Source organism: Cydia strobilella, chromosome 10 (genome assembly GCF_947568885.1).
Source record: "Cydia strobilella chromosome 10, ilCydStro3.1, whole genome shotgun sequence".
Classification (NCBI taxonomy): Eukaryota; Metazoa; Arthropoda; class Insecta; order Lepidoptera; family Tortricidae; genus Cydia; species Cydia strobilella.
In genome coordinates this window covers 4,366,680-4,392,375 of record NC_086050.1, presented here as the reverse complement: position 1 = coordinate 4,392,375, position 25,696 = coordinate 4,366,680, and the positions used below count along the sequence as shown (strand labels likewise).

General features: G+C 36.3%; 2 protein-coding genes across 5 annotated transcripts in view; both read right to left on the bottom strand.

Annotated features, from left to right (window-relative positions):
• The window catches only part of LOC134744610 (leucine zipper putative tumor suppressor 2 homolog), a 135,370-nt gene that overhangs the window by 50,051 nt on the left and 59,623 nt on the right, over positions 1-25,696 (bottom strand). The window lies entirely within an intron of this gene.
• On the bottom strand, positions 9,514-12,394 carry LOC134744751 (uncharacterized). The gene is made up of 4 exons (XM_063678666.1): positions 11,817-12,394; positions 10,507-10,644; positions 10,203-10,423; positions 9,514-9,923 (listed from the first exon to the last, which is right to left on the bottom strand). The coding sequence occupies exons 1-4, from the start codon at positions 11,944-11,946 to the stop codon at positions 9,837-9,839; spliced, it is 576 nt and encodes a 191-aa protein (XP_063534736.1). The 5' UTR covers positions 11,947-12,394; the 3' UTR covers positions 9,514-9,836.

Genomic DNA, 25,696 nt, shown 5'->3' with positions numbered 1-25,696 from the left:
CCGAGGAATCAAGACTCCTCAATATCCTCAGTAGGCAGGTACTTAATTCAAGATCGGGTATAAATGATATACGAGTATTAGTCGTTTACGTGGATATGTTAAAACAAGAAGGAACAGCTATGTTGCGTTTTAAAATACATTCGACTTTTAAAATGTTAAAGTAGGGTTGCCAATTGATATTAGTTTGACACGGTGAATATTTTTAATCAAGGCAAAGGTACAAAAGTTCTAGAGTGCTTCCAACGAGGCGGAGTGACATCTAATCAAAACAGGAAACACCCACAGGGAATACAGAAAAAAAAAACATTTTTAGTCACCTGCAATGCTTACAGTGGGAATATATAGGTGATACTGAACAAATTTTAATACGCACCAACCCCGAAATCGCGCAAAAAAATTACTCTCCCATACAAAATATCAACATCAGGCCCCGTAGACAACATGCCAATCGCTAACGCTACGTAGCAAACGAAACGCAAGTCACTGTCGCACTAATATGGAAGAGTGATAGAGAGACACAGCGATTCGATAGCGAAGCGCACGCGATCGTCACCTTGGCTAGGCCGCCAGATCATACCAGCCAAAATGTATGAAACTGCCAATTTTTTTGTGCGATTTCGGGGTTGGTCCCATAGCAAAAGTTGTTCAGTATGACCTTATGTATTCACACCGTAAATTATTGCAGGCGACTAAAAACACCCTGTATAGGTAACTTTTTTGCAATTCAGAAAGCCTCTTTTTATTACGTTTAGTGGTCAGAATATTACTTGCGAGAACTTTTATTTATTTATTTATTTAAACCTTTGGAAAACAAACAGCCAAAAACAACACCACACATAGAAAATCAGATAGCACATTCACAAGCCACACAGAATGCAAAATTAGTGACAGGAATGCAGATAATATGTACATGAATTGAGATTTTCCACGTTCATGTAGACCCTAGCTAAAAAGTCATTTCAACGTTTTATTCTACTCTATATGAACAAATTGATATCCAAAGACCCGCCCGTTACATACACGTTGTATAGTAGTTTTAATACAACCGCAAATTACATAGTGACCGTTGTGACGTCGCGTCGGTAAGTTCGACGACCCAACCAACAATTCGATTTCGTGGTTGATCCCATCCCATAATAAAAGTTGCTCAATATTATCCCAAAACCTCCCTGGCAACGGGAATGTACTTATTTTTTAGCCAGCGTGTACAGGAAACTAGCAAGTGCCAACCCTGCACATGAATAGTCAAGTACCCCCCGTACAATGCGAGCCACTCAATAAAACATTTTGATATCTGCGCCTGCGATCTCTTCAGATACACCTTCGTGAAGAAACAGGTGATACGGCCGGTTTATAAGAAAAGCATTTCAGGATAATATTAGATTAATTTTAAAGTTTTATAAAACTACCTTAAAAGTTAAAACTCACTTTGTACAATAGGTAGTTTTACTAAAATAGTTATTAGATACTTTAATTAAGTAAATAAATATCTAAATAGAAATTGGGAGCATTTTCTATTTATAAGTTTATTTTAAGATTTATTAGGTATAGAGTTTTAATGTTTAGTTTATTTTATCGTTAGCTAATTTAATTTTCAAATTACATAAAGTTATTTTAACTTCACCGATTTTCAAGAATCCAATTCGAAATAGAAATAAAAATAATGTTCTTCTCTCATTAAATCGCCTATGGTCGACACTCGGCATAGACAAAAATATGACTTTTTTGTTTCCATATTTTTGGTCTATACTTACGTGTCGCGAGGGTAAACCATAATTACAGTTTAAATTGCGATGAAATTTATAACTTTGGGGCACATGTTGAGGCGACGCAGCAACAGTAATGCAGCTGCAGCTGAGCGTCACGTTTAGGAACAACATCTTTGATATCTATATTATTATATTGTAGCCTTACCACGACTGTCATATTAGTGTCAAACTGACATCTTCTTAACGCGTAACTTACTTTATATCATCTCGCTCGCACTAATAGGATGCCAGTACGAGCGAGATGCATAGAAAGTAAGTTACGCTCACGCTAGCGAATATGTCAATGTCAAAGTCGTGGTAGCCGTATTTTTCGAAGTGGCAACCCTGATGGCCACAGCCGGCCTGCACAAACCGGACAATGAGGCCACTCAATAAAACATTTCGATATCTGCTCTCGGGATCTCTTTCCTTACTGGGTCACACGGCTTTCAGATATTTGCATATACCTGTACCCCTTAAAGATGCTCAGGATTTAGACACATGGCAGCCTGCCAGGTCCCTTTAACAACTTGACGAGACAAGATAATAACAGATTTGCTGTTAAACATTGAACACTATTAATCAATGAGAATTAAGAAGACACGTGTCTCACTGTATCCATACATCAGTTTGGTTACCAAAACGACTATTATTTTCGTAGTCTTTATCTAGCGTCAAGTAGCGGAACTCTCAGTACTGCTACTCGACAATAGATGTCCCGGCAAACGGAAAGTCTAATGCTCAACGATTTTCAGCTAATATTATAACCGGATTAACCGGAAATCTATTGTCAACTCCTTCTGCTTATAATATTAGTTATAAATTGTTGAGCAATACACTTTTCGTCAGTCGCGACACATGTGACATCTAGTGTCTAGTAGCAGTACTAATAATTCCGCTACTTGACGCTAGATGTATAGACTACGAAAATAATAGTCTTATTGGTAACAAAACCGATGTATGGAGTGAAGATGGAAATGTTAGAGCGACCACATTTCCTTCAGTTTTCAGCATGTAAAATATATGAGGATGACAGACGCAAACGAAAAGTTAGAATTAAAAAAAATTGATTCCATTTTTCAATAAAATGATTGTTAGGTACACTTAGTAATGGTACTTACAAATACAGCTTATGATCCCGTTGAAATTCGTAAATGTGAAATGTGTTACTTACCTGGAAAATGGAAAAGGTTGTTAGAATCTTGCATGAATGAATTTATTTTTTGTCTCTATAGGTATGTAGAAAATAAAAATGAAATAGATATCTGGGGAGACGGTAGTGCCCCCGCCAAGAAGAGCAAAAGCGAAGCGCATGGGCACTACCTACCTGTTCTCTAAGTGCTTCGTCGTTTCTTGAACCCTCATAACTTGGGTTCGGATCTTCGGATTACACCAGATAAACAAAATTCTCGGGATATGACGCCAATAGTGGACTTATTAAGCATAAAAATTTTCAGTTGCATAGCTCATATACTTTAGATTTTATTCATATCTTAACAGCCCCGATTTCGTCACTGACTGACTCACTCACTGATGATAATCAAAACCTTTAGGGTACTTCCTGAAGTCCTATGAAGCTGAAATTTGGTATGTAAGATAGTCTCAGTACACAAACAACAAAAAAATTCAAAAACTTTTGAATATGTGGCTTGACAAAAAGCGATGTGCAAGACACTATGCGACATATCCGGAAAATTGCAGGGAGTAAAAGCCAGATTAGATAGAAAAAAAAGATATCCGGCTAAAGTCCGAAAATTTTTACCGTTGTGATTAAATTTATTTTTTGTGTTATAAATTACTTTACTTTAATAAGAATTGTAAATAAATATTTACCGTAGGTAATAAAGATATATTTCTTATAAGATCTCCGTAAATTTATCTATTTTTTAATGTCCTCTTAGTAAATTGAACAGGCCTTAACTTCAAACTCGGAAATTCATTCGACCCTCTCAGCAAATATCAACCCTATTACCGTTTCTTAATACCATAGAGTAACTTATACTAGAGCGGTACTGTCATAGTAAATTTTGTAACCCCAGTAAATTCACTGCTATCTGTCGACACACTTTAAAACTAAAAATGAAGATTTATAAAAATACGATAAAATGTGTTTAAATATGGATAAATGATTTTTTTTATTTGCATTAATTATTTTTATGATTTTGACCCATGTTCTTTCACTGATATGCGTTAAAATTGTTAAATAACAAACGAAACCGTCAACGCCATCTATACGACAGTAGGCTAAAGCTAGTAGCGCCCTCTGAACGTGAATCAAAAATTTTCTTGATTTTCGAGGCACGTTTTTTCCTTAGACTGTATCCATCTATTACGGAGTTACTATCTTTGTTAATACCAAAATAGCATAATCTGACAGATGGATTTACCCGAGTTTGAAGTTAAGCGACTCAACTATGTTTCATCGACTAGTCTACCGATTATCATGACAAAGTACTATCGGCCAAAGCCAGAGTCGACCACTTTCAAAACAGTATCGCTTGCAAACGTTGATTTTTGACTTGACCCGCCCCTAATTTGTTGACCAATGAGAAACAAAGATCCTTTTTTTTGTAAAGTAGCTGTCATTGTTCACAATCTTTACGTAGCTTGCACGTGTTTTGTCTAGTCTAGTCAGTTGCATCTTGCGCATCTAAAACGCACCACGTGTCTTAACCGTCGCAATTATGAATCACGGCAATTTGTCAACGTATGTGCGAAACCGTATAATTTCTTTAAGAGAAGAAGGATATAATATTAGTCAAATCTCGGAAGAATTACAAATTACGGTAAGTGAATATTTTTTTATTTATACAACTAACTACGCTGTGCAAAGATAAATAAAAAGTATTTATAGTATTATTAGGTTATTAAGATTTAGTTTTTTTATTCATATATCCTGCTGTTTTAAGTTAAAAATTGGTTTTCAGTATACATGTGATCGATTACCTCACAATACTTCAACTACTTAATTATTAAAATTTTAAATAATATTATTCGTTGACTTATAGAGTAGAATTGTGTTATTTACATATACGCTTTATCACCTTGTAGCAGAAAACATTTTAGCTGTTTACATGGAGTGTTTAAACATGTAGTAGATATTAGTTCAATACGCAAAGGAGGGTTGCAAGCAACATATTTTGATCATTACATTTCTTTTTTTTAGAGAAATTCAGCACGCCGCTGGATTAAACGCTACGACGGAGAAGCAAGTTTAGAAAATCAACCCCGTCCCCAACCGCAACGCATTATTGCTGGCCAGCGTTTGGACCAACTGATCACCACCTATGAAGAGCATCCATTTACGCCTATTCGGCACTTTGCGGCGGCATTTGATTGTTCTCCGCAAACCGTGCGAAACGCTCTTCATAGGGTCGGCATCCACCACCGAAAGCCGGCAAAAAAAATTGTTTTGACAGATGTTCAAAAAGCAGCGCGCCTCAATTTCGCTCGAGATATGAGGGATTTTGATTTTTCACATGCCATATTTTCCGACGAGAAGTCTTTTAAGTCGAGCCAGGTGGGTCGCAAGAATTTATGGCGTGTGGATAATACACGATACGACCCGCGGAATGTGGTCCCATGTTTAGAGTCAGGAAGAGTTGTAGTTAACATGTGGGCGTGGATGAGTGCAGCTGGGCCGGGAGAGCTCGTATATTTACCCGAGAGGGCCAATGGCGCGAGTTATCTGGAGGTTCTGCAGGACACAATGGTGCCGTCAGTGAGGACAGTGTATCCGGAAGAAGACGTGCCTGAAGTAATATTCATACACGACAACTGCCCTATACACAAATGTCGCCTGGTGCAAAATTGGCTTCAACAGAAACCCAGTGGCATTAAAGCAATACCATGGCCCTCGCGCTCTCCGGATCTCAATCCCATTGAAAATCTTTGGTCCGTAATGGTCCAACGCTGGGATACGAGATCCGAAAGGACCAAAAACGCACTCGTCGCACATGTTAACGAGGTGTGGGACTCGTTGCGCGGATCAAATTTGTGCGAAAACCTTGTAGCCTCGATGCGGAGGAGATTGGATGCAGTCATAGACGCTGACGGGGCACTAACAAAATATTAACCGTGCTTTGCACAAAGCATTGAGGTAACTTTGTTTAAACAACGGTTAATATCAACGGTTAGTGGTTCATCGGTGTTTTACGCTATAGTCTTAAGTCACCTATGTTATTTACGTGTCAATATATTTATTTACGTTCATGCTAAAAATATTTGTTTAAAATGTCAGTTTTGTGTTATTGAGTATTAATTTGTTTTTTTTTCTTGACGAACTTGAGACATGTGTTTGTTACCGACTGTCTTTCATGTGACCGTGTGTTGACTTTCATGTGTTGTTTACACTACGATTCATAAGAAAATTTGTGCAGTGGTTCATAGGTGTTAGTAATCTTGGCTGTAAGTATAAGTAATGTAGGGTTTAAGATCACTTAATTAATAACGTGTCAAGAAATTTAATTATGTGTATTTTTATATATAATTAGCATAAGTAGTATTATTAGATTAATTAGGTTAACTAGAATATATATTAGCTCAGGGTAAAATTTGGTTATATTTTGTTTCGAGTTGATGTTAATAGTGAGTGTGATAGTAACTTTAGTATAGTAACATAACTTAGTATAAGGGTATATAACTAAGTATAAGGCGAAAACAAGATACACTAGCTGATTCAATCTTACAAATTTTACAATATAATATTTTACGCCATTTATTCATTTTTTTATTCGACCCGATAATGCTCGATAGCAACGCAAAGGGCCCACATTGTATAGTGATTACGGTGTATCTGGGTTCTTTTTGCCGCCTTGCCCCGACTCGTAACCCATATTTTACTTGTTTAACCACATTTTAAGTTCGACACGCTGTAACAATCGGTATGATCAACACGTGCAATATGTTCACTTGGATTACTTGGATAGTTATAGATACAGTGATAATATGTGCTAGTGTGTGTTCTTCTTCAAATATTGTTGATTTATATTAATTTACTTTCTCTCATTTAATTTGGTGAAATTAATTAAATTAAATGTCATGTAAAATAAAAACAATATATATATAACTAAATAAGCCTACCCATTTCCTAATAAATAAAATCTTACATTTAAGACTTATATCTATAACCTATTTACTAATCGACTGAAGTACTGACATGTACTGAAGTAGGTCCATTTCCGCCACCGAGGGAAGACGATATTTTCATTGATATAGTAAATCTGAACCGTATTTCTGCATGGAATAGAGTCTACATAGCTCGCACATTTGCACGAGATGAACCACTCTATGCAGCAATACGGTTGCAAAATGCCCCAATTGGTCAAGATTGATGCTAGTAGTATTCGCTCATTTTGGAGTTTTAGCGAAGGAAATGGTGGTGACACAAATAACGTAACGTTTACATTTATTAAGTCATCTACGGCCTGTTTATATTTAAGTAGGTATATTATTTAAGTTGTTTTTGTTAAGTATTATTGTTAATATTAGTCTAGTTTATATTATTCTTGTATATAATAAATGTATAAAAATAAATACTTTGTATTTTTTTTGTTGGACCAAATTACGTAAGAAAGTAACTCATTTATTTGATAATAAGTGTTATAAAATAAATATTAAAACTAAAACTAACTACAATTATAATAACTAAAGCTAAAAATTCAAAATACCTAACAAAAATTTGTGCCCTTGGTAGGGTGCCCATCACGCAGGCAGCGTTCCCGCGCTGGATTGCTATGATTTTACCATTTTTTGCTAGAACTAAATATTGATTATTTGATCAGCAAAGTAAAAAACGATATAAGACTTGCATCGTATAAAATTTCAGTAATCGAACTATTTGAGTACTTATGAACAGACGGGGTATAGTTAAAAAAATAGTCGCGGCTAATACTCGCGGCATTTTAGTTTGGTGTGAATCTATTGTCTCATATTTTTCTTTGACAGCATGCCGGCACTATAACTTGCCTAACATAGCAAACACCTGCAGAACAATTACGCCGTGCACCAATTACTGCTTGCCTGATGAATGCAGCCCGGACCTAATATTCGAAACCTAAGCAATAAACTAACCCAAATGGCAGTTTAATGCGTTCCAGATGCGTCTCTTTTTCTTAATAGTACGCAACAAAGTATTGCTGCGTAAATGCGAGCGCTTAGTTTTTTCTTTTGTCTCTCCTGAGTCCTTACTCCTTATCCTTAAACCTTGTCGGCTAGCTTTGAGATAGCTAATAACGTGAAATTTATCACAATACAATAGAATAAAAATAGTTTGCCGGGAGTAAAATAAAAATAGTCCATATAAAATGATTCAAATTTATTAATAACTTAAACATATACCTATCATGCAATACAGTAAATTAAAATAAATTAACCTATAAGTAAAATTAAGGTGTCGGCATGGTCGCTGTGACAACTGAAAATAAAAATTAATCGTTTAATGAAGATGATGATGTGAACGTAGTAATAGGGTCCCGTTTTCACCCTTTGGCTACACAGGCTACACTACACGGTACACGGTAGCACGGCATTGAGGATCGGCCATAGATAAGTTTTCGAACGTAAAAAACTCAACACGGACCCCACCAGAATTATGCGGTTCTCATAAGATATTACATATTTGATATGAGAAACCACATATGTTTATCTTACCCTGTGTTCACATTCCTTCTTGACCATCTCTGTATGCTGGTTTGTATACAGGCTGGCTAAAAAATAAGTGCATTCCCGTTGCCAGGGAGGTTTTGGGATTATACTGAGCATCTTTTACTATGGGACCAACCCCGAAATCGCGAAAAAAATTTGACTGTTCCATACATTTTGGCTGGTCCATTTTTTATGGGAGGTATATATAATTTATAATATTATAATTTATAATATAATAATTTATCATATTTATATTTGATATGTTGCATCTTGAATAAATATCTGGGCATGCCATTTTCATATTTATATATGCCATACGGGGACCAACATATTTTGAGCTTTCTGTTCCAACAGTTGGTATACTAGTCTAGGGCTCAAAAATATTATGGTTCTCGCATAGACTGTTCAAACAAAGGGCTGTTTGTTCTTTGAACGAACCTAATATTTATATATGTATCAATATTCAACACTGGCTTACTATAATCTAATACTTAGTATAAGCCCATTGTTGTAGACTCTCAAAACGCAAAGGCAGTTGCTTGAGGACTTTGAGAGAGACAGGCAAGGCAGTGAGATGCTGTAAAGAGTAGGTAAATGTAACATTAGTAAATTAGGATAGTGACTTTCTAGTTTCAAAATGGTGATATTTATGGACGTAGAACGTGTTTTAGATAGGTATGATTATATTTTTATGTTAGATATTGGACTTATTTGGCCGTGGGACCTTACACATTTTGTTTTGAGGCGAGAGTGTTATTGTGGATTAGAAATCGAGCGACAAGGACAATTGGATCATTTTATTGTTGACATTAGTTTTGGAGTTAATGTTTTAATTTTAGTTGACCAACCGTACTTTTGGTGTAGTGTGTGTCGAAGGTGCATATACGACCACCATTTACCGGAGGAGTGCGAAGTGTGTGAAGAAAAAAGTAAGGGCTAAACTGCGTTTACCGGGTGCGTATATATATATTTAAATGTATGTATTTATTTATTGGACCAATAAACTATCCTACCTATTTCCTAATAAATAAAATCTTGCGTGTTCAGATCACGTCGGGGTCACCAATGTGGCAGTCGGGGTTTGGTAATGTGTTGGGATTGTTAGAAATAAAAGTCCATACGCGGTAACAATAATTAATCTATATTAAAAACTAAAAACTAAACTTACACAAATAACACAAACAAATTACACTTACACAAGTCGCATTTAACACTTATATCTAAAACCATAAGCCATTATAACAGATTGCCTACTGAACTAAAAATCATTACGGATCACTCGGTGTTTCATAGGGAATTGAAAATATTTTTATTGAGAGGTTGCTTTTACAAAGTGGATGAAATTTTTGATAATATTTAAGATTTAGGCTTATTATATTATGATTACACTAAGTTTTTAATAATTATAATTTTTTGAATAAATGTATGACTATAAGGTTATACTCATACATTTATTAAAAAAATATAATAATAAGTAGGCTTATTTACTAATTTAATACGTGATGGCCGCGGCTTCACGGCGGCGGCTGTCTGCAATAACAAAATATATAGGTTAACATTGATGCTATAGTAGTATTCGCTCATTTTGTAGTTTTAGCGAAGGAAGTGGTTATTTACGTTGCCAAATTTAAAGCATAGACCTTCACTCACTTTCGTTCGCTTCGGTCCAATTTTTTTGTCGAGATAGTTTTAGGAAATTATTTAAAATGGCGGAGTTGACACAAATGACGTAGGTGCCATTGGCATCTATTCTAAGACGCATAGAACCATTGCGGCTCGTTACAAAAACGATCGTGAATATCAACATACCCTAGTAGGGTTTTCTGCAAAGCATGCACCCTGGCGCCGCGCAGGGTAATGCTGCGGTCGGCGGCCGGGTGCGTCGGTCTTGACGCCCCGGAATAGCAACCGGCCGCGACCTGGTCCGCCCCGAGCCCGGCCTTGAGGGTCGAATACGGCGCGCAACCCCAACCGGGGTCGGTGGCGGGGTCGGCGGTATTGAAGCCGCCGAGGGTTCCATCTGAGGCCCTCTAACAAAAAGCGAAACAAAATGAAAATTTCAACGATAATGTCACGCAAGGGGAAACTAAGACTTAGTACTGAACGTTCTTACCTAAGGCAAAGGCGCAGGGGCATGCCGCACCCCCAGCATGTTTCAGCTGCCGGCGACGACGCCGGCTGCTCTGCTGCTTGTGCCTCTGCGCCCTCCGCCTCGTCCTCCGCACCCTCTCGCTGTCTTCGTGTCCTGAAGCTTCAAGCAAACATATCCCATTATGAATTTGTAAATTTACATAACTCGAATATGTATTATATAGTTACAGAACTTACCTAAGGCATTGAAAAATGTCTCTCAAAAAATCCATTATTTTATTTAGTTATATATGTTCGGTTCGGGCCTCGTCACTGAACTGAACAAGAGCATCGTAGAGATCGAGCTTACAGTTTACCAATTATCATTTTGTTTATTATATCATATTTCTCAAAGAGTTGTTTTGGGAACTCTCAACACCGCCGAATAACGAAATAGGAAACCCTTTAAGGTCCGCCACACCGCCATCTTAATACTTACAACAACATAAGGGTCAGCATAAATTATAATCAAACTAGCAGTTTCCCGCGACTCGTCTGCGTGGAATAACCCTTTAAAAGCTTCCAACTTTTCTGGGATAAAAACTATGCTATGTCCATTCCCGGGACTCCAACTATATACGAAATTTCAACTTAATCGGTTTAGCTAGCGCTAACGAGTGCGGCCGAGTCAAACAGACATTCAGTAAACAGAGTTATTACGTAACTTACTAATAAAACTTAAGCCTAAATAATGGGTTAAAGGCGCGGGCGCTGTATCCTAGAACTCATTATGGCTTGTTTAAAAAAAGCTTCCAAGTATGGTCGAACAATTATTTAACGGCCACCAGATGTGTATCTTTCTATCATAGAATGACTTTTACCTGACCCATAATTATTATTTGCAAACAGTTATTTTAGTCATGGTTATTTTTTTTACCAAGACACAAACAGATATGCTCTTCTTAATTATGCTATATTTTAAAGAAATAGTTATAATTATACGATTATTATATTTACCCATGATTATTTTAGTACAAAGTTCATTTTTTATTTTATTTTAAATGTTTATCAAGTCTGTTCTTAAAACTGTTCACAGAGGGAGCACTTATAACTGTCTTTATTACCTTAAACGTTAAACTTATTTATTACCGATCCTCAATACCGTGTAGCATTCATATACACTTTTTTTTAACATCATTTTCACAAGTAATTTTCCACCCATTGGAACCATATTAGCGGATTATCACAAACAAGAAGCATTTACTATTACAGTAATAATAAAATAACTAGGCAACATTAGAAAACAAATTGACTTAACTACAATAGGTAAGTAACTAATTATTTAAAACAAACCTCGTGTGCTCTTCCGATGCGTTATCTCCTTCCTGCTAGAGTCCTTCAGTCCACTTTCGCAAACAAAAAAAGGTCCTCGCGCCGTGATCATAATATTTTTTATAGCCATTGCTTCGTGTTTCAGAGTCATCTACAATAAATAAGTGATAAATATTAAGTAGTCTTTATAGTTAACATTATCGACTACCATCAGCATCACGTGTCGAATAATTTACTTACCATGAAATATCACAAATTCACAAGACAGCGGAGTATTAGTAATAGGGTCCCGTTTTTACCCTTTGGGTACGGAACCCTAAAAACGTGATTTTTTTGCCGTTTTTTGCGTAATGTTATGGAACCCATCGTCGGTTTTTATTGTAGTTTCGATGTTATTACTCACATATAAATGTAAAAGAAAATTGACATCTTTTACACGACTGCCCGAAAAAGGAGAAAATTGTAATCATGGCATGTCATACTAACATATAACATAAGTCAGAGTCCCTAGACTACAAGAAAAAATAGCTATTACAGAAAAGCGCGTTATTGTTATGCAAAAGAGAATTGTGGTAAACATTTCACTCTTATGTTGCAGAGGGAATTGATTTGTTAGCTGTTATCGACTGAACTTGAGAGTGCCGGAACTAAAGTGGCTAAAACTTAAATTTATTAACACTTCGAACAATCCAAAATATTTTAACATCGTCTCGACGTCATTTGGTCTTGTGAGATCTTACGTGAAACAGGAGACTTGTGTTTGTGTTCTAAAATGGAAAGAAAGTAAGTACTCATGGAATAATATTGTATTTAAAAATAAAGTTAAATCACCAATTTTGGATATTGATACCCTAGTGCCCATATGACTGTGCGGAAGTTCCGAAAAAAGTTAAGATTTCAGTGAAATGGTGATTACACTATAGTATGCTCACTGGTGCAAAGATATTTATTTTTCTACAAAATAAGTCACAATTGACCACTAGGGTATCGATATACGTAGTATTAATACCTTATCATTTGCACATATTAGGATTTAGACATAGTGATTTAGTTCTAATTAATGACGTGATATTGGAAGATCAAAATTAAGATAACAACTAACTGCCACTGTCAAATCTGTTCTAATTTTATTCTAGATCGGTTATATTTTTGGTCTCTATTTCTGAGCGCTCCCCAGCGCTTACACATTTCTGTTTGGCGTAATGGTTGACTGGGAGAGAATACGTTAAGGCATGCCTTTTGAACTCTTTTTGTGTGCATTGTGCAATAAAGTTTAAAATAAGTAATAAACTGTTTATTCTGTTTGCAGCGGAATTAATACGCCACCACCGTCATCGCCGGACGGTGTAACACCACCGCCGACACCGGAGGCGTCGACTTCGTCGGCGAGCGAACTGGACTCGCCGCCGAGGTCACCTACACTGCCGCCAACACCACCACCTGACCTTGTGGCGGCTGTTATATGGTGGCCACCGGCTCCTCTGCAGGAGCGGAGGCACAGCGCTCCTTTTTAATTTACTATGGGACCACAATTAAATAATAAAACAGTTCTATAGTAGTATTATTTCTAATTCTTTGTTGAACTTGTTCCTCCATTGTTGTTGCTCCATTATTTTTTTTTGAAATTTTCAACCTAACCAGTCAGTAAGATAAAAAGGTGGCTCGACAAAAGGCAAATACACACCAGAGTTCTTTAGATTTAAATTTACAACGTTTGTTGTATGGGAGCCCCACTTAAATATTTATTTTATTCTGTTTTTAGGATTTGTTGTTATAGCGGCAACAGAAATACATCATCTGTGAAAATTACAACTGTCTAGCTATCACGGTTCATGAGATACAGCCTGGTGATAGACGGACAGACAGACGGACGGACAGCGGAGTCTTAGTAATAGGATCCCGTTTTTTATTACTGTTTGGGTAAGGAACCCTAACAATTGAATTTTTAATGAAATGTTTTATTTCATGTTTTATAGATGTTTGTAAAATTTGGTAAGTAATTACCTACAATTATCATGAGTGCTATAGAGAACTTGAAACGTCGAAATTGAATATTCCAATAATATTCAAATATGTAATACGGATAGTAATCCGTGACACAATCTATTTATTTATTTAATTTTATATTGAGGTATGGTGGCATATTAAAATGATGTAACAATCCTTTCCAGGGCCACCGTAAGATATCATGATATAAAGAAAAATAAAACCCATCGCGGCTCAAAGGATCGAAAGCCAGATGGGTAAAGCCGTCGAGATTGTTAATTTTTGTCTGAACCAAATCTTCCAGTTCGTTTTCATCGAATATGTAAGCACTACTGGCGTTGTTGTTAGTTGATTCTATAAAGCAATGCTTGTTTCCCCATTTCGCAAACTTAATAAAAGTTGGTGTTTCTATAACATTTTTGCATTTTCATCAAACCCTCCTAATTTTGGTTAAAAATGCCGTGGCCGTATTCTCCGAGTGCTTTTAAACTATCAATTATTTTCATATTTAAACATTTACAAAAATACGTTTAAAACGTTTGAAAGATTAGACACACTATCATTTTATTCAATTTGTAATACGCATTTGTAATACGTATTAATATATTTATAACATTTTGCTGTTATTCTTATTGGACCACTGTTTACATTCTGACAGAAAATCACAAAAAACTTCAAAAGAAATTCTAGTGGTCCGCCCCCAAATTTCATTGGTGGACAAAAGCTGACGAGCCTCGGGCAGATGTTCCCGCTTCAAACAAAATGCGCCTTTAAGGTGGTCGACTCTGGCTTTGGCCGATAGTACCTACATAATGTACCGTAACTAAACAACAGAGCTAGGCCGTAGTGATAGACAGTGATCCTCAATAAACCGGATGTCACGCGGGCTTAGTGTACTTAAAATAAGCTCGTGAAACAACGAAGACATATACAATAAACAATAAGATTATGTAAAGTGAAAAGTAAGTAGCTAGAAAATAGAGGGCAGGAAGATTACCTCCTGTAGGCGCCGCACTTGCATTACTGTTGCGACTATACTGCTGCGTCCTTGAAGCAGGCGCTGTAGATACAGCCCAATTTGCTTGAGAAAATGAGTAACGTTCATCGCCACAGGTCGCGATTACCGTTCAATCCGTCATTCATTTAATCAAGGAACTTGACAGATACGGCGGCAATAATGTTGCAACAGAAATGCAGCTGCAGTTGAAGTCAAGCCACGAATATCACCTTCAAGAGTCAGCAAAAGTCGTCAATGTAGACGCAAATGATGTGAGCGATTGCTCTTTTGTTAGTACTGAGTGATTATCTTCTAATGTCATTTACGGGTCTAACCCGATTTAATTTCATTATTTTACCTTTTTTACGATGTTTCAGCTAGGTTGCACTAGCTGTGGTCTCGGAAGACTGACGTCCCAGCAAAATGTAAATTGAGATATTGGTAAACAACACTAAAACTACCCGACATTAGTTTATATAAATGTTTGGGGTAGACAAATAAATTTATCTACCCGTTTCTGTTTAATGTTTACTGTCCACAGTGTCCACGGCACGACACGCAACACTAACAATATCCGCACACTAGTCCGAAGATAGATCCCTTGGTTTCAACATCTGATTCACTGGTCCCCAAGTTGACGCTAATTTGTACCAATTGTACCCTGTTGAAATTTTTCGGGGGTTATGGAATTTAATCGCGTTAGACTCGTTAATGGTATTAATTATGTGTACAAAACGCGAGAGTTTAAAGTGATTATCTTATTTCATTATAAATCTATGTTTACTATACCAATTGAGAATAACATCCAGCCCTTTTCGAGATTTACTAAGGCAACTAAAGTTATCGACAATTTACTGTTAAGAAATTAAGTGCAAAAGCCTTGATGAAAGGAGATGATTTTTTTAAGATTACACAAACGCAAACACTAATTATAGTAAACGATATTATGGTCAGTATTAGGAGAATAGTAAAGTAAGGCAAAAAATTTAAATTGATAAAGGCGAAAGTCATAACGATACAATCAAAAAAAGTCTTCACGAAATCAATAACTGGCTAAAAGTTCAAAATCTCGAAATCAATCTCAACAAAACTAAACTAATTCAATTCCATCACGGACTTAACAAACCATTAGAACTTAATATAATAATAAATAACATCAAAATTGAGGAAGTGGACACTTTTAACATGTTAGGAATATCCCTTGACAGTAACATAAACTGGAAAAAACATATAGAAATAACTAAAACCAAAATCTCAGGCTTCCTATATGCACTGTACAACCTTCGTAGGACAACAGATTTAAAAACTGCTCTATCGGCCTATCATGCATTAGCACACTCGCGGTTAAGTTACGGAATCATGCTGTAGGGCAACAGCACAGATTCCGAGGATTTATTTGTCATGCAAAAAAAATGCGTCCGAATAATGGTTGGCATTCAATGCCCTGAAAGCAGCAGACCCTATTTTGAGGAACACCGGATACTGCCATTGCCGTGCCAGTATATCCTATCATTAGCCATATATGCGTGGAAATATAAATATTTATTTAAGGAACCAAATAGTGCCCGGAGAAAATATCAGCTTGTTAACCCCCCTTCCAAAACAAAAATGCTATCCAATAGCCCACAATATTCAGCACTCCGGGTATACAATAAACTGCCAAACAAAATCAAGTCGCACAATTATAAATTATTTTATAAGGCAATCAAGGAATTTTTGTTACACAAATGCTATTATTCTTTAAATGATTTCTTAAATGATACTTTGGAATAAATTGGATTTCATAATAATAATGTAAAAATTTGTAATTGTAAAAATATTAATATTTGGATAATTTTATGATAAATTATAATATACCTATAATATAATTTAAGCTGGTGAATAATGTATAGCTGTTAAGATATAATTTAGACTAAGTATTATTTAAGTAACTATGTTGCTATGCCCTAACGGGTGCATGTTGTAACCTAAGATATAAATAAAACCTACTGTAAACACATGTATGCAATAAATGATATGACTATGACTAAGGCAATAAATTGAAACATTTACCTACATACAATTACCCTGATAACCTGTTCCTTATCACGAGCTAAGCTGAGAAGCCAATTATCAAATATTTAGGTACCAAGTCGTGACCCAATGTAAAATAACTACCTCCTTTAGACTTCGCATTGACCTCCTCTAAGGCGCTGTCAAGCTGTCATACAAATAAAAAATCTAAAATTTGCCAGTAAAAGTTGAACACGATGCAGTTAGAAAATAGAGTTGATTTTGTTTTGTTTGGAAATTTAACATAACATAATAACAAATGTGACCTTGTTTCATTTGTAAATGATTAAAATTTCTTCGAACTGAATAAATACTATAGCCTTATTAGCCTTAGGAGGTTATGAAGGATAATACGAAGACTCGCTGTCAAAACACAGTATATAGCAAGTTGAATCCCACACCATCCAATTCTTAGTTTCAAGTAGTTGTTTTTCTGACCACTCATTACTAGATGCCAATTTAATGAGCGGTAGCATTCTTACTAAATTAGTTAATCCGTGAACGCCTATGTGCGGTGACCGCGATTTATCCTAAAAGCTCTCTCTAGCCTGTACGTTAATGATCTGTGCAAAGTCCGAATCCGTCACCAGTAGCTGGCCTTGGACTATATCCACTCTTTGTGAAAAGGTCAATTTTAACACCACTTTAAACCTATTGTTCTACAAAACCGTTTAGATGCTACCGATCACTATCTTCAGGTAATCGAAGATCAGACGATAGCGTATCGATTTAATGCTCTTAATAGGTTTCAATACTTTCAATATTGTTTTCGCAATATGTGACGTTTTCAACCAAAAGGTACCACATTGTCGGTTGTTGATAAGGTTGATTTCAAATTCAAATTGAAGCTATATGGAAATAGCGCCTTATTGACAACCGACAATAAGTACTCTTTTGATTGAGAATGGCACATATACTTTATTAGCCTTTATAATCCCAGTAACAGTAGCTCTAACACTGATCTATTAGTTTAACCGCACCTCGAAGTCTTAGCAAAATTATCAGTAACAACTGAAGACAAATTATCTTTTTTGTCTTACAATAGCTAGCTTGGATAATTGGATATCTAAATAATCTTGTTGTAATAGAAACCTACCGTCAAATATGAAACTCTTTCCATATCTAAGGTCAAGGGCGCTATAAAATTGCTTTTGTTACACTATTTACACATACATTAAAGTCCGCATCGAAAAATCAATGAAGACGTCAGTTTAAATGAATTTAAAAATAGAACCGCGATCGGAGTGGTAGAACCGTTGGCTGGCTCGCCCAGCCGGTCTTATTTATGTTAATCACTCGGAATTTCTATAACAAAAACGCGCTACTTCTATTACCAATATCAGTATCGAAGTGATTTGTTTTCCGAAGAGCGGAAGAGCGATGAGCTCGATATTTGGGCTCGAGGTCAATCGGATGCCCATAAAATTTTCTCGCGTATTAAGATCGCTTATTTTTTTGGTGGGCGGAATGTCCGACTAGCATCGACATTTCGAATGAACCTGTCTATCGTATTGTCTATTAATTGACCGTGACCCTTTACGAATCGTTTATGTATTATCCCACGTTTATTCAGGTAGCTCTAGCTCATTGTTTTCTTGCTTCACGGAGGATCATTAATTTGTTCGGTAACATCAGTCAAGCGTCAAGCGGGAGCTCCCACGCATCTTGGCGTGAACTGATCGATGGTGTACAATTACAATTACCCAATAACATGTGAAAACTGTTTTACGGATCCACAATGGGGTCGTTGGGAAAGTGTAAAGAGGTACCCTCTGGTGTAAAATTCCTTTGATTGCCTGCTTATAAGTGGGAACTAGTGGCGCGTCCATAAATGTAAATTCCCGCCGTATAGCCTGTTCTGGGACAGTTAACACATTCGCGTCTGCAATTAGCTTAACTCGTCAATTAACTGTATATGTACGGGGTCGCATGGACCCCGTACCTATTAGCGTGTTAAGCAAAGTACTCATATCTGTCTATCCTACAGGTTTCCAAGAGTTAGGGAGGGAGGAATAATGGCCCCGTCACTGATAGAAGTTCAATAGGACTGAAAATAAATTACATACAAGGATTTATAGACATTCACCTTTCCAATAAACTCTACAAGAGCTGACATTGTAGAAAGGAACTTCACTCAAAGTCTGATTCATTATATGTAGACTACATACTTCATGTTAAAGACACCAATTAAGACATGTTTTAAGGCTGAAGGTAGCAGTGGTATTTGCAAGTAGGCCACTGTTTTTAATAAAATGCGTATCATTAAATTTCATGTAGGTAACTTTAGGATGTCCATTCTTATTACAAGGCCAAGGTTATAATGGCTCACAAAATGATCTGCTCTAATTGTAAACCGAGCTTATTTCGTATAAGTTTTTGTGGAAGTTCTTGTCAGATTTTGTTTTTTTCTCATCCGTGTAATTTATATCTAGTCATCATGCCAAATGTAAATGAGACTGATTCTGACAAGTAAAACTTTATAGAGATCGCAGGCTCGCAGCTAGATTTTTAACCCAAATCTGTCATTAGATTTTATACTTTATCGTTAGTAAGCGTTTTGCAAAGTTTGTGTTAAAAGTTACACGTCAGAATTAACCTAATGCAATTTTCAACGGCATTATTTCTGGTATTTGATTCAAAGTATCACGGAATTATAGTCGTTATACCAACGAGAAATACAAAATAATATTAAACCATTAGAATACTGTGTAGATAGAGTTACGGGGCCTCTCGACCTCGCAGAATCTAAAGCCGTAACGAAAGGACACAAAGGCGAAAAAATACAGCTAATACAAGACAATGTAAACGAATACATTCATAGGAAGAAAGGGGACCGTTCGAGTCATTAGTTATAGCAAAAGTCACGGTCGCGATAGGAACAGTTATAAATCTATTCAATAAATACAATTGGTGAAAAATATTTACGTTTAAAACTGCCAGGGGACAATTTGCAAAATGGGGACGAGCAAACAACTGCAGTTTCGCACATGACGATTTAGAAACCGTTTAAACCATTAAAAATAATTGATCACATTTATTTTACAAATGACAATGTTGGTGAATTAGTGATTGATTTAAAAAAGTGACAACATTTAGGAGAAAAAACTAAATGGTGTAAACGGAAAATAAAAAAATACAAAAGTAGAAAGTAAACTTTTGAAGTTGATCATTTCGTCCCGCCAACATAATTCACACAATATTATATTGTCAAGGAAACCCAGTGGACCGTGATTAGAACTACATTCGTACCATATTTATCCATTGTTAGGGTTCCGTACCCAAAGGGTAAATACGGGACCCTATTACTAAGACTCCACTGTCCGTCTGTCACCAGGCTGTATCTCATGAACCTTGATAGCTAGACAGTTGAAATTTTCACAGATGATGTATTTCTGTTGCCGCTATAACAACAAATACTAAAAGCAAAATAAAATTTATATTTAAGTGGGGCTCCCATACAACAAACGTGATTTTTTTGCCGTTTTTTGCGTAACGGTACGGAACCCTTCGTGCGCGAGTCCGACTCGCACTTTGCCGGTTTTAGTTACACATATCTATCAAGCTCAAGAAATCTTCCTAATTGTTACCTTGCCAATACCATTGCAAAACCCGTAATGGACCACCGATTTTACCATCCAAACCCCAAACAATGGAGAATAGACCTTAGTGGTGACTCACGGTATTGCAATATGTTTTGTCATACATAATTAAATGTTGGCCAACCTGTCACCACATTCTATTTCCCTCCCTCCTTGCCAGTATTCCCATCTGATAGAGGGATCTGCCTTCCTTGTCTGTCACCTCATTATGAGGAATAAATCTAAAGTATCCCCGATGGAATTGGAGACGTTTTGAAGTGCGCAACGAATCGTTTGAAGCGTGAACAGCGCCTTATAATATGGCCTTCGATGGGAGTCTGTCATGCTTTAGAACTCGGTTTAACGTTATAATTTAAATTTGCGGAACAAAACTCTTAGGTCTGCTTCTTCGCAGTTTTTATATACTTTTTAGGTAGCTTATAATTACAAGCTCGCTTTTAATGCGCTATTTCCGTTCATTCGTTTTATCGTAATCTCATAAAATTTACGTAAATTTAGTATTGGGTGTACCTCAAGGTGCTATGTTTGGTTCTAATTTTCAAAAGCGCATAAATTTGCAGTTGAATTAAATGCTTATGACGTATACGAATTGTTTAAGTTATCATGTTGGAAACTTATTACTACAAATTGCGTGGGTTTATTAGCCCAAGTATTAGGTAATGTAGCCTATAAGTAATGTTTAGTGACAACTCTAGGCCCTCTGGACTCCTAAACATGGTGTGAATGGGCTCACAAAGTCAGAAGGCTCCTGTGAGTCAGCGGTTACGTCATCATGCAGACTCTCGATAGACGGGCGCGGGTGCAGCGCAGGTTTGCGAGAAAGAATTCGGGTTAATAACGATATTTCGATGATCACACACCTTGCTTTTAATTTATTTTTTATGAGGTTCCGAGTTCCGAGTTCCGACTTAATAACAGACTCTTTTCCACAAAGTACTTACATACTTACAGTTAGTTTAAGTGATAACGACACGACATAAAAAAATGTTGCCAAGATTAAATATTTTGAATTTTTAAATTAAAGGAAAAATGGAAAAATGTTTACACCTCCGGCAGAACTCGAACCTGCGACCATTAGAACACCAGTCCAATCGCTTCTGCCAACTGAGCCATGGAGGCGTACCAGATGTGTGCGAATTTTTCCATCCCTTCCCTCAAGGCCTAAGGGTGTCGTATAGCAACATCTACCTGTAAGAATTGATCTTAAATATTTTGACTCACATCTTAATTCCCATTATTCTAAATAGGCCGAAGGGATTGAAATAGCTTCACGCAATTGGACTGTAGGAAATTATAAGTTATACACAGTTATTTCGAAAATCGAACGTGGAGATAATTACCGATAAGTTTGGTCTTTGAAAAGCCTTTATTGAACTATTTAATTAGTAAGTACTTTAGTATTACATAATCTAAGATTTACATAGGTATGTCAGTATACATTGTCAGTATTATAAATGAAGCCATTGAAGTGCTCTTAAAAAATGTCGTCACACTTAAGTACCTGTACCACGTTCCGACTCATTGTAAATGTCTAGTAGCTGATAAGTGAACTGTATATGATGGAAACCATTACGAGTAATGGCCCATTAAATAAAGAATCCAACTTATTCAAAGTTATAACACCAAACTGTCATTACGACTGTTTAAATCATTGATCCTTGATCGTGTTAAATGGAGGGAAATAGTTGTTGGCCAAGATCCTCAGTCATGAGGGAACGACGAAGAAGAAGAGAAATCATTGATAGATAAGTGAAACTGACTATTGAGGTGTTTGAATGCATTATGAGATTGTAAATATGGGTTAATTATGGTATGAACTATGAAAGTGGAATAAATTACCTGACACTGTCAAATAGACATTTTGGAATTAGAATGATGCATCGCTGACACACTTTAGGTTGCATGGGAAACAAGTTTGTGGAAAAACGGTTGTCAGATTAATCTTCCGTTGACATTGTTATTGATAGTGCTATTCTATTTATAGCTTCTTATACATAACAAATAATAAATAGTTAGTTAATAAAAATCTAAATGATTTGCTAATTATTAATTTATTTAGTTATATTTTATTATTGTATCAAATCTACTGCGGATGGTGTACCGAGACAAACCTTACTGGTTAAACGGTACTTTTGTAATTAAGTTGTATATTATGTGTATTTACCTGATAAAATAATAATTAAAATAATAATATTATATGGCGGAAGATATATGACGTCATTTTAGAACAGAACCACGTCTATCAAATCTACGTCTAAATTTGGCGGGTTAGTTTTATGCATACTTAAGCTTAATCGTACAAAGCGGTCCATATGCACTTAAGTGTTAAAATACGAAGCTATCAGTTAATGGACCTACACAACAACCTACTAAATATCGCAATCGCAAAGTACTGAAACACCAGTAATTTTAAGATACGAAAATAACCGGCCACAAATCTAAAGGCCTGGCCCAAAATCCCTCAGAGCACGAAACAGGCAAAGAAGTGGGCCACTCGTGCGCTCCGATAATGTTTACGATGCTACTATACCAATCTCAGTAAAAAGGTCCAATGTTACAATAAGTTTTGAGAAGATATACAGCTTTTGGACTTGGCATATTGGCCGTCCACCGTCCATGGCGGCGAATGGATTAACAATGTATAATATGCGTTCTGTTGAGTATGGGGGTCACTCGTGTGGGTTATTTTGACCACCCGTGAGCCAAATGGCTCGTATTGATGGCCGATCTGACGTAGCGATATCGGTTTATGGGTTACTGACCACCCTCTTGGCATTAATGATATGGGATCTTCTTCTTTTTCCTTTTTTGAACCAATACCTACAGGAAACAGTAAAAATTTAACCATCGTTGATCTAACAATGTTTTTTTACAATACGGTTCTTCTAGTGGAATTTTATTTTATTCATTAGATATGTATGTTGGACAGAAAAAGTGATCATGTGCTTAAATTAATAAAAATATCTCCGAGCGTTACCAAATATGTCACCAAGTGTGACAAAGTAAAAATATTGAAGAAAAAAATTTGGGATGACTCACGATAGTATAAATAATGTGAGAAACATTTAAATCAAAATATAACCAGCACGGGCAGCATGTTCGCGACTTCATGTGTTTATGGCGATACCTCAATCAGGTATATGATCGAAATAAAGCAAATCTCTAGCACTTAAGAGAGCTAGTAAGATACTTATAATTATGAACATAAAATCTATCGGGATATATAATTTCAGCGTACTCAGGCATCTATTTTACTAACATAAAAATTGTCATCGGACATTGACACCATTTCTGGGTTGGTGAGTGAGGATGGTACCTGAAGTCAATATTAAATTTACTTCTTGGTCGTTGAATTGTCTTTGTCAGGAGACAATTTTCAGCGTGATGTAAAAAAGGTCTGGATGATCTTCTTATCAGTACGTTATAGCTTCTATCCAATATGGATCATTTCTTTGCTTCGGAATTCGAAAATTATGGAATGTTAAGTAGGTACTGGTAAATCAGATATAATAATCTTCTAATAATGTTCCTCGCAACACGCAAGCCATTTTGTCCAACACCTCCGGCGCTCCCATCTTCCCAACCATTTCTTTCTGTTAATATAAAAATAATAACGAGTGAAAGTAACCGATGAGCTTTCAACCGTCGAATAATGAGAGGTATCGCACACATAATCACAATTTAGTGCGGTGAAAGTCTAATACAAAGTTTAGTTCGTTAATCAGATGTAAGGTGTACATACTTTCGGTTATGCGACGTTAACAGATGTTCGGTTGTGTTGGTGATAAATGTAAGAGGAGGGACGGAGGTGTGTCGTGTTTAAAAAATGGCCGTTGGCTGTGTAACTGTGTTTTAGGTAGGCAGAGCCTTCATCCACAGTGTAGATAATAACATATACGATACTTGGGTCTCTGTAATATAACGATACGTGGAACTATCTCTTCTTCCTGCCTTAAAAACATAAAATAAGTCCGATCATTGGTGACGTGGAATACTAATAAAGGAACGCAAGCACCGATGGGAAATACAGGTACCTATATCCTCAAACAGCTCTGGTAAAAAAACAGCACAAAAATATACTTCCAGCCAGCTCAATTACATACTGAGTCAATAACAATAAATACGCGAGGAAACTCAATTTCCAATAAAGAACAGTGAGTAGAAGAATAAGATCAGTCACATAAATTTTAAATGTTCTGCTAAGATATTAATACATTTTGGTATATAATATCACCTGTGATGCGAGTGTGAGGTTTGTCTGATTACCAATCAAAGCCACAATTATTATTATAGCCGTCGTAATAATAGTTGTAGGTATTGTTTATGTTTAATGTTGTTTTCTGTTCTTCCATTTATTTTGTATGCGAGATGTGAAGAATGCATTGATATTCACATATTGACTAATTCTTGTTTGTAGATATTTATTATAAACTTTAATAATAAAACAAAGTGTTCTTTAATGTAAACAAACATCTACCCCGGATGTTTCTACTTCAAATAAAGATATAAAAATAACCACAATGTACTGCCGTTCGGGAGCAATGTACACAAACATTTGAAACTAGACTCGGCGACCGGCTGTGCCTGTGAACCTGTGATAACAGATCGGGTAAACAGAAACGCCGAAACTGGCCCTGATTCCAAACTCTTACCTAGTTGTGGGTTCAGACGACTAAATAAAACTGTAGCTTCAGCTAAAACTGACGGCCTAAAATCGTTATCTGCCTCTTTATCGCTCTTGCACATTCGAGCGATAACTTTTATGGATTTTTCGATATTGGTGGTAGTCCCTTTGAAGTGTCAATGTCAAGTTTAACTTTTCGACTTAGTCACAGACTGCTGTTTATTGGCTATGGGCGGAGGGCCGCCGCGGTGGAAGATAATTATAAGGCTGATTGAGCTTGAGTTGACGGAGCAAATTGTTGACCTTCGTAGACCAACCTTTTCATATTTCTATTAGACATGTGTCAACTGTTAAATAACTAACGTATCCCATCTTTAATGTGATTGAAGACTTTTATTCATAGTCATTCATAGCGTCTTCGTCTTCCTTTTGTCTTAACAGACAGAGACAGTGTAATCACATAATGTAATTCATGGCCAAGGCCAAATTATATTTCGTCAAAGTTTAGTTCTACGTTTTGTTTTCAAGTTTGTTTTTAAACTTCTTAGTCTGACATATCAACGTATATGACACCTTACATTGGTTTGGCTCAAGTAGTCTCAACTGCAATCGGAATAACCGCGCCTGGACGCGTTAACCGAAA

Bases quoted from the DNA above. Each gene is read 5' to 3' on its own strand.
- LOC134744751 (XM_063678666.1), bottom strand. From the start codon at position 11,946: ATGACTCTGAAACACGAAGCAATGGCTATAAAAAATATTATGATCACG. The intron at 10,645-11,816 runs GTTTGTTTTAAA...GTTTGCTTGAAG, and splicing joins GCATCGGAAGAGCACACGAG to CTTCAGGACACGAAGACAGC. The intron at 10,424-10,506 runs GTAAGAACGTTC...GCTTTTTGTTAG, and splicing joins CCCCTGCGCCTTTGCCTTAG to AGGGCCTCAGATGGAACCCT.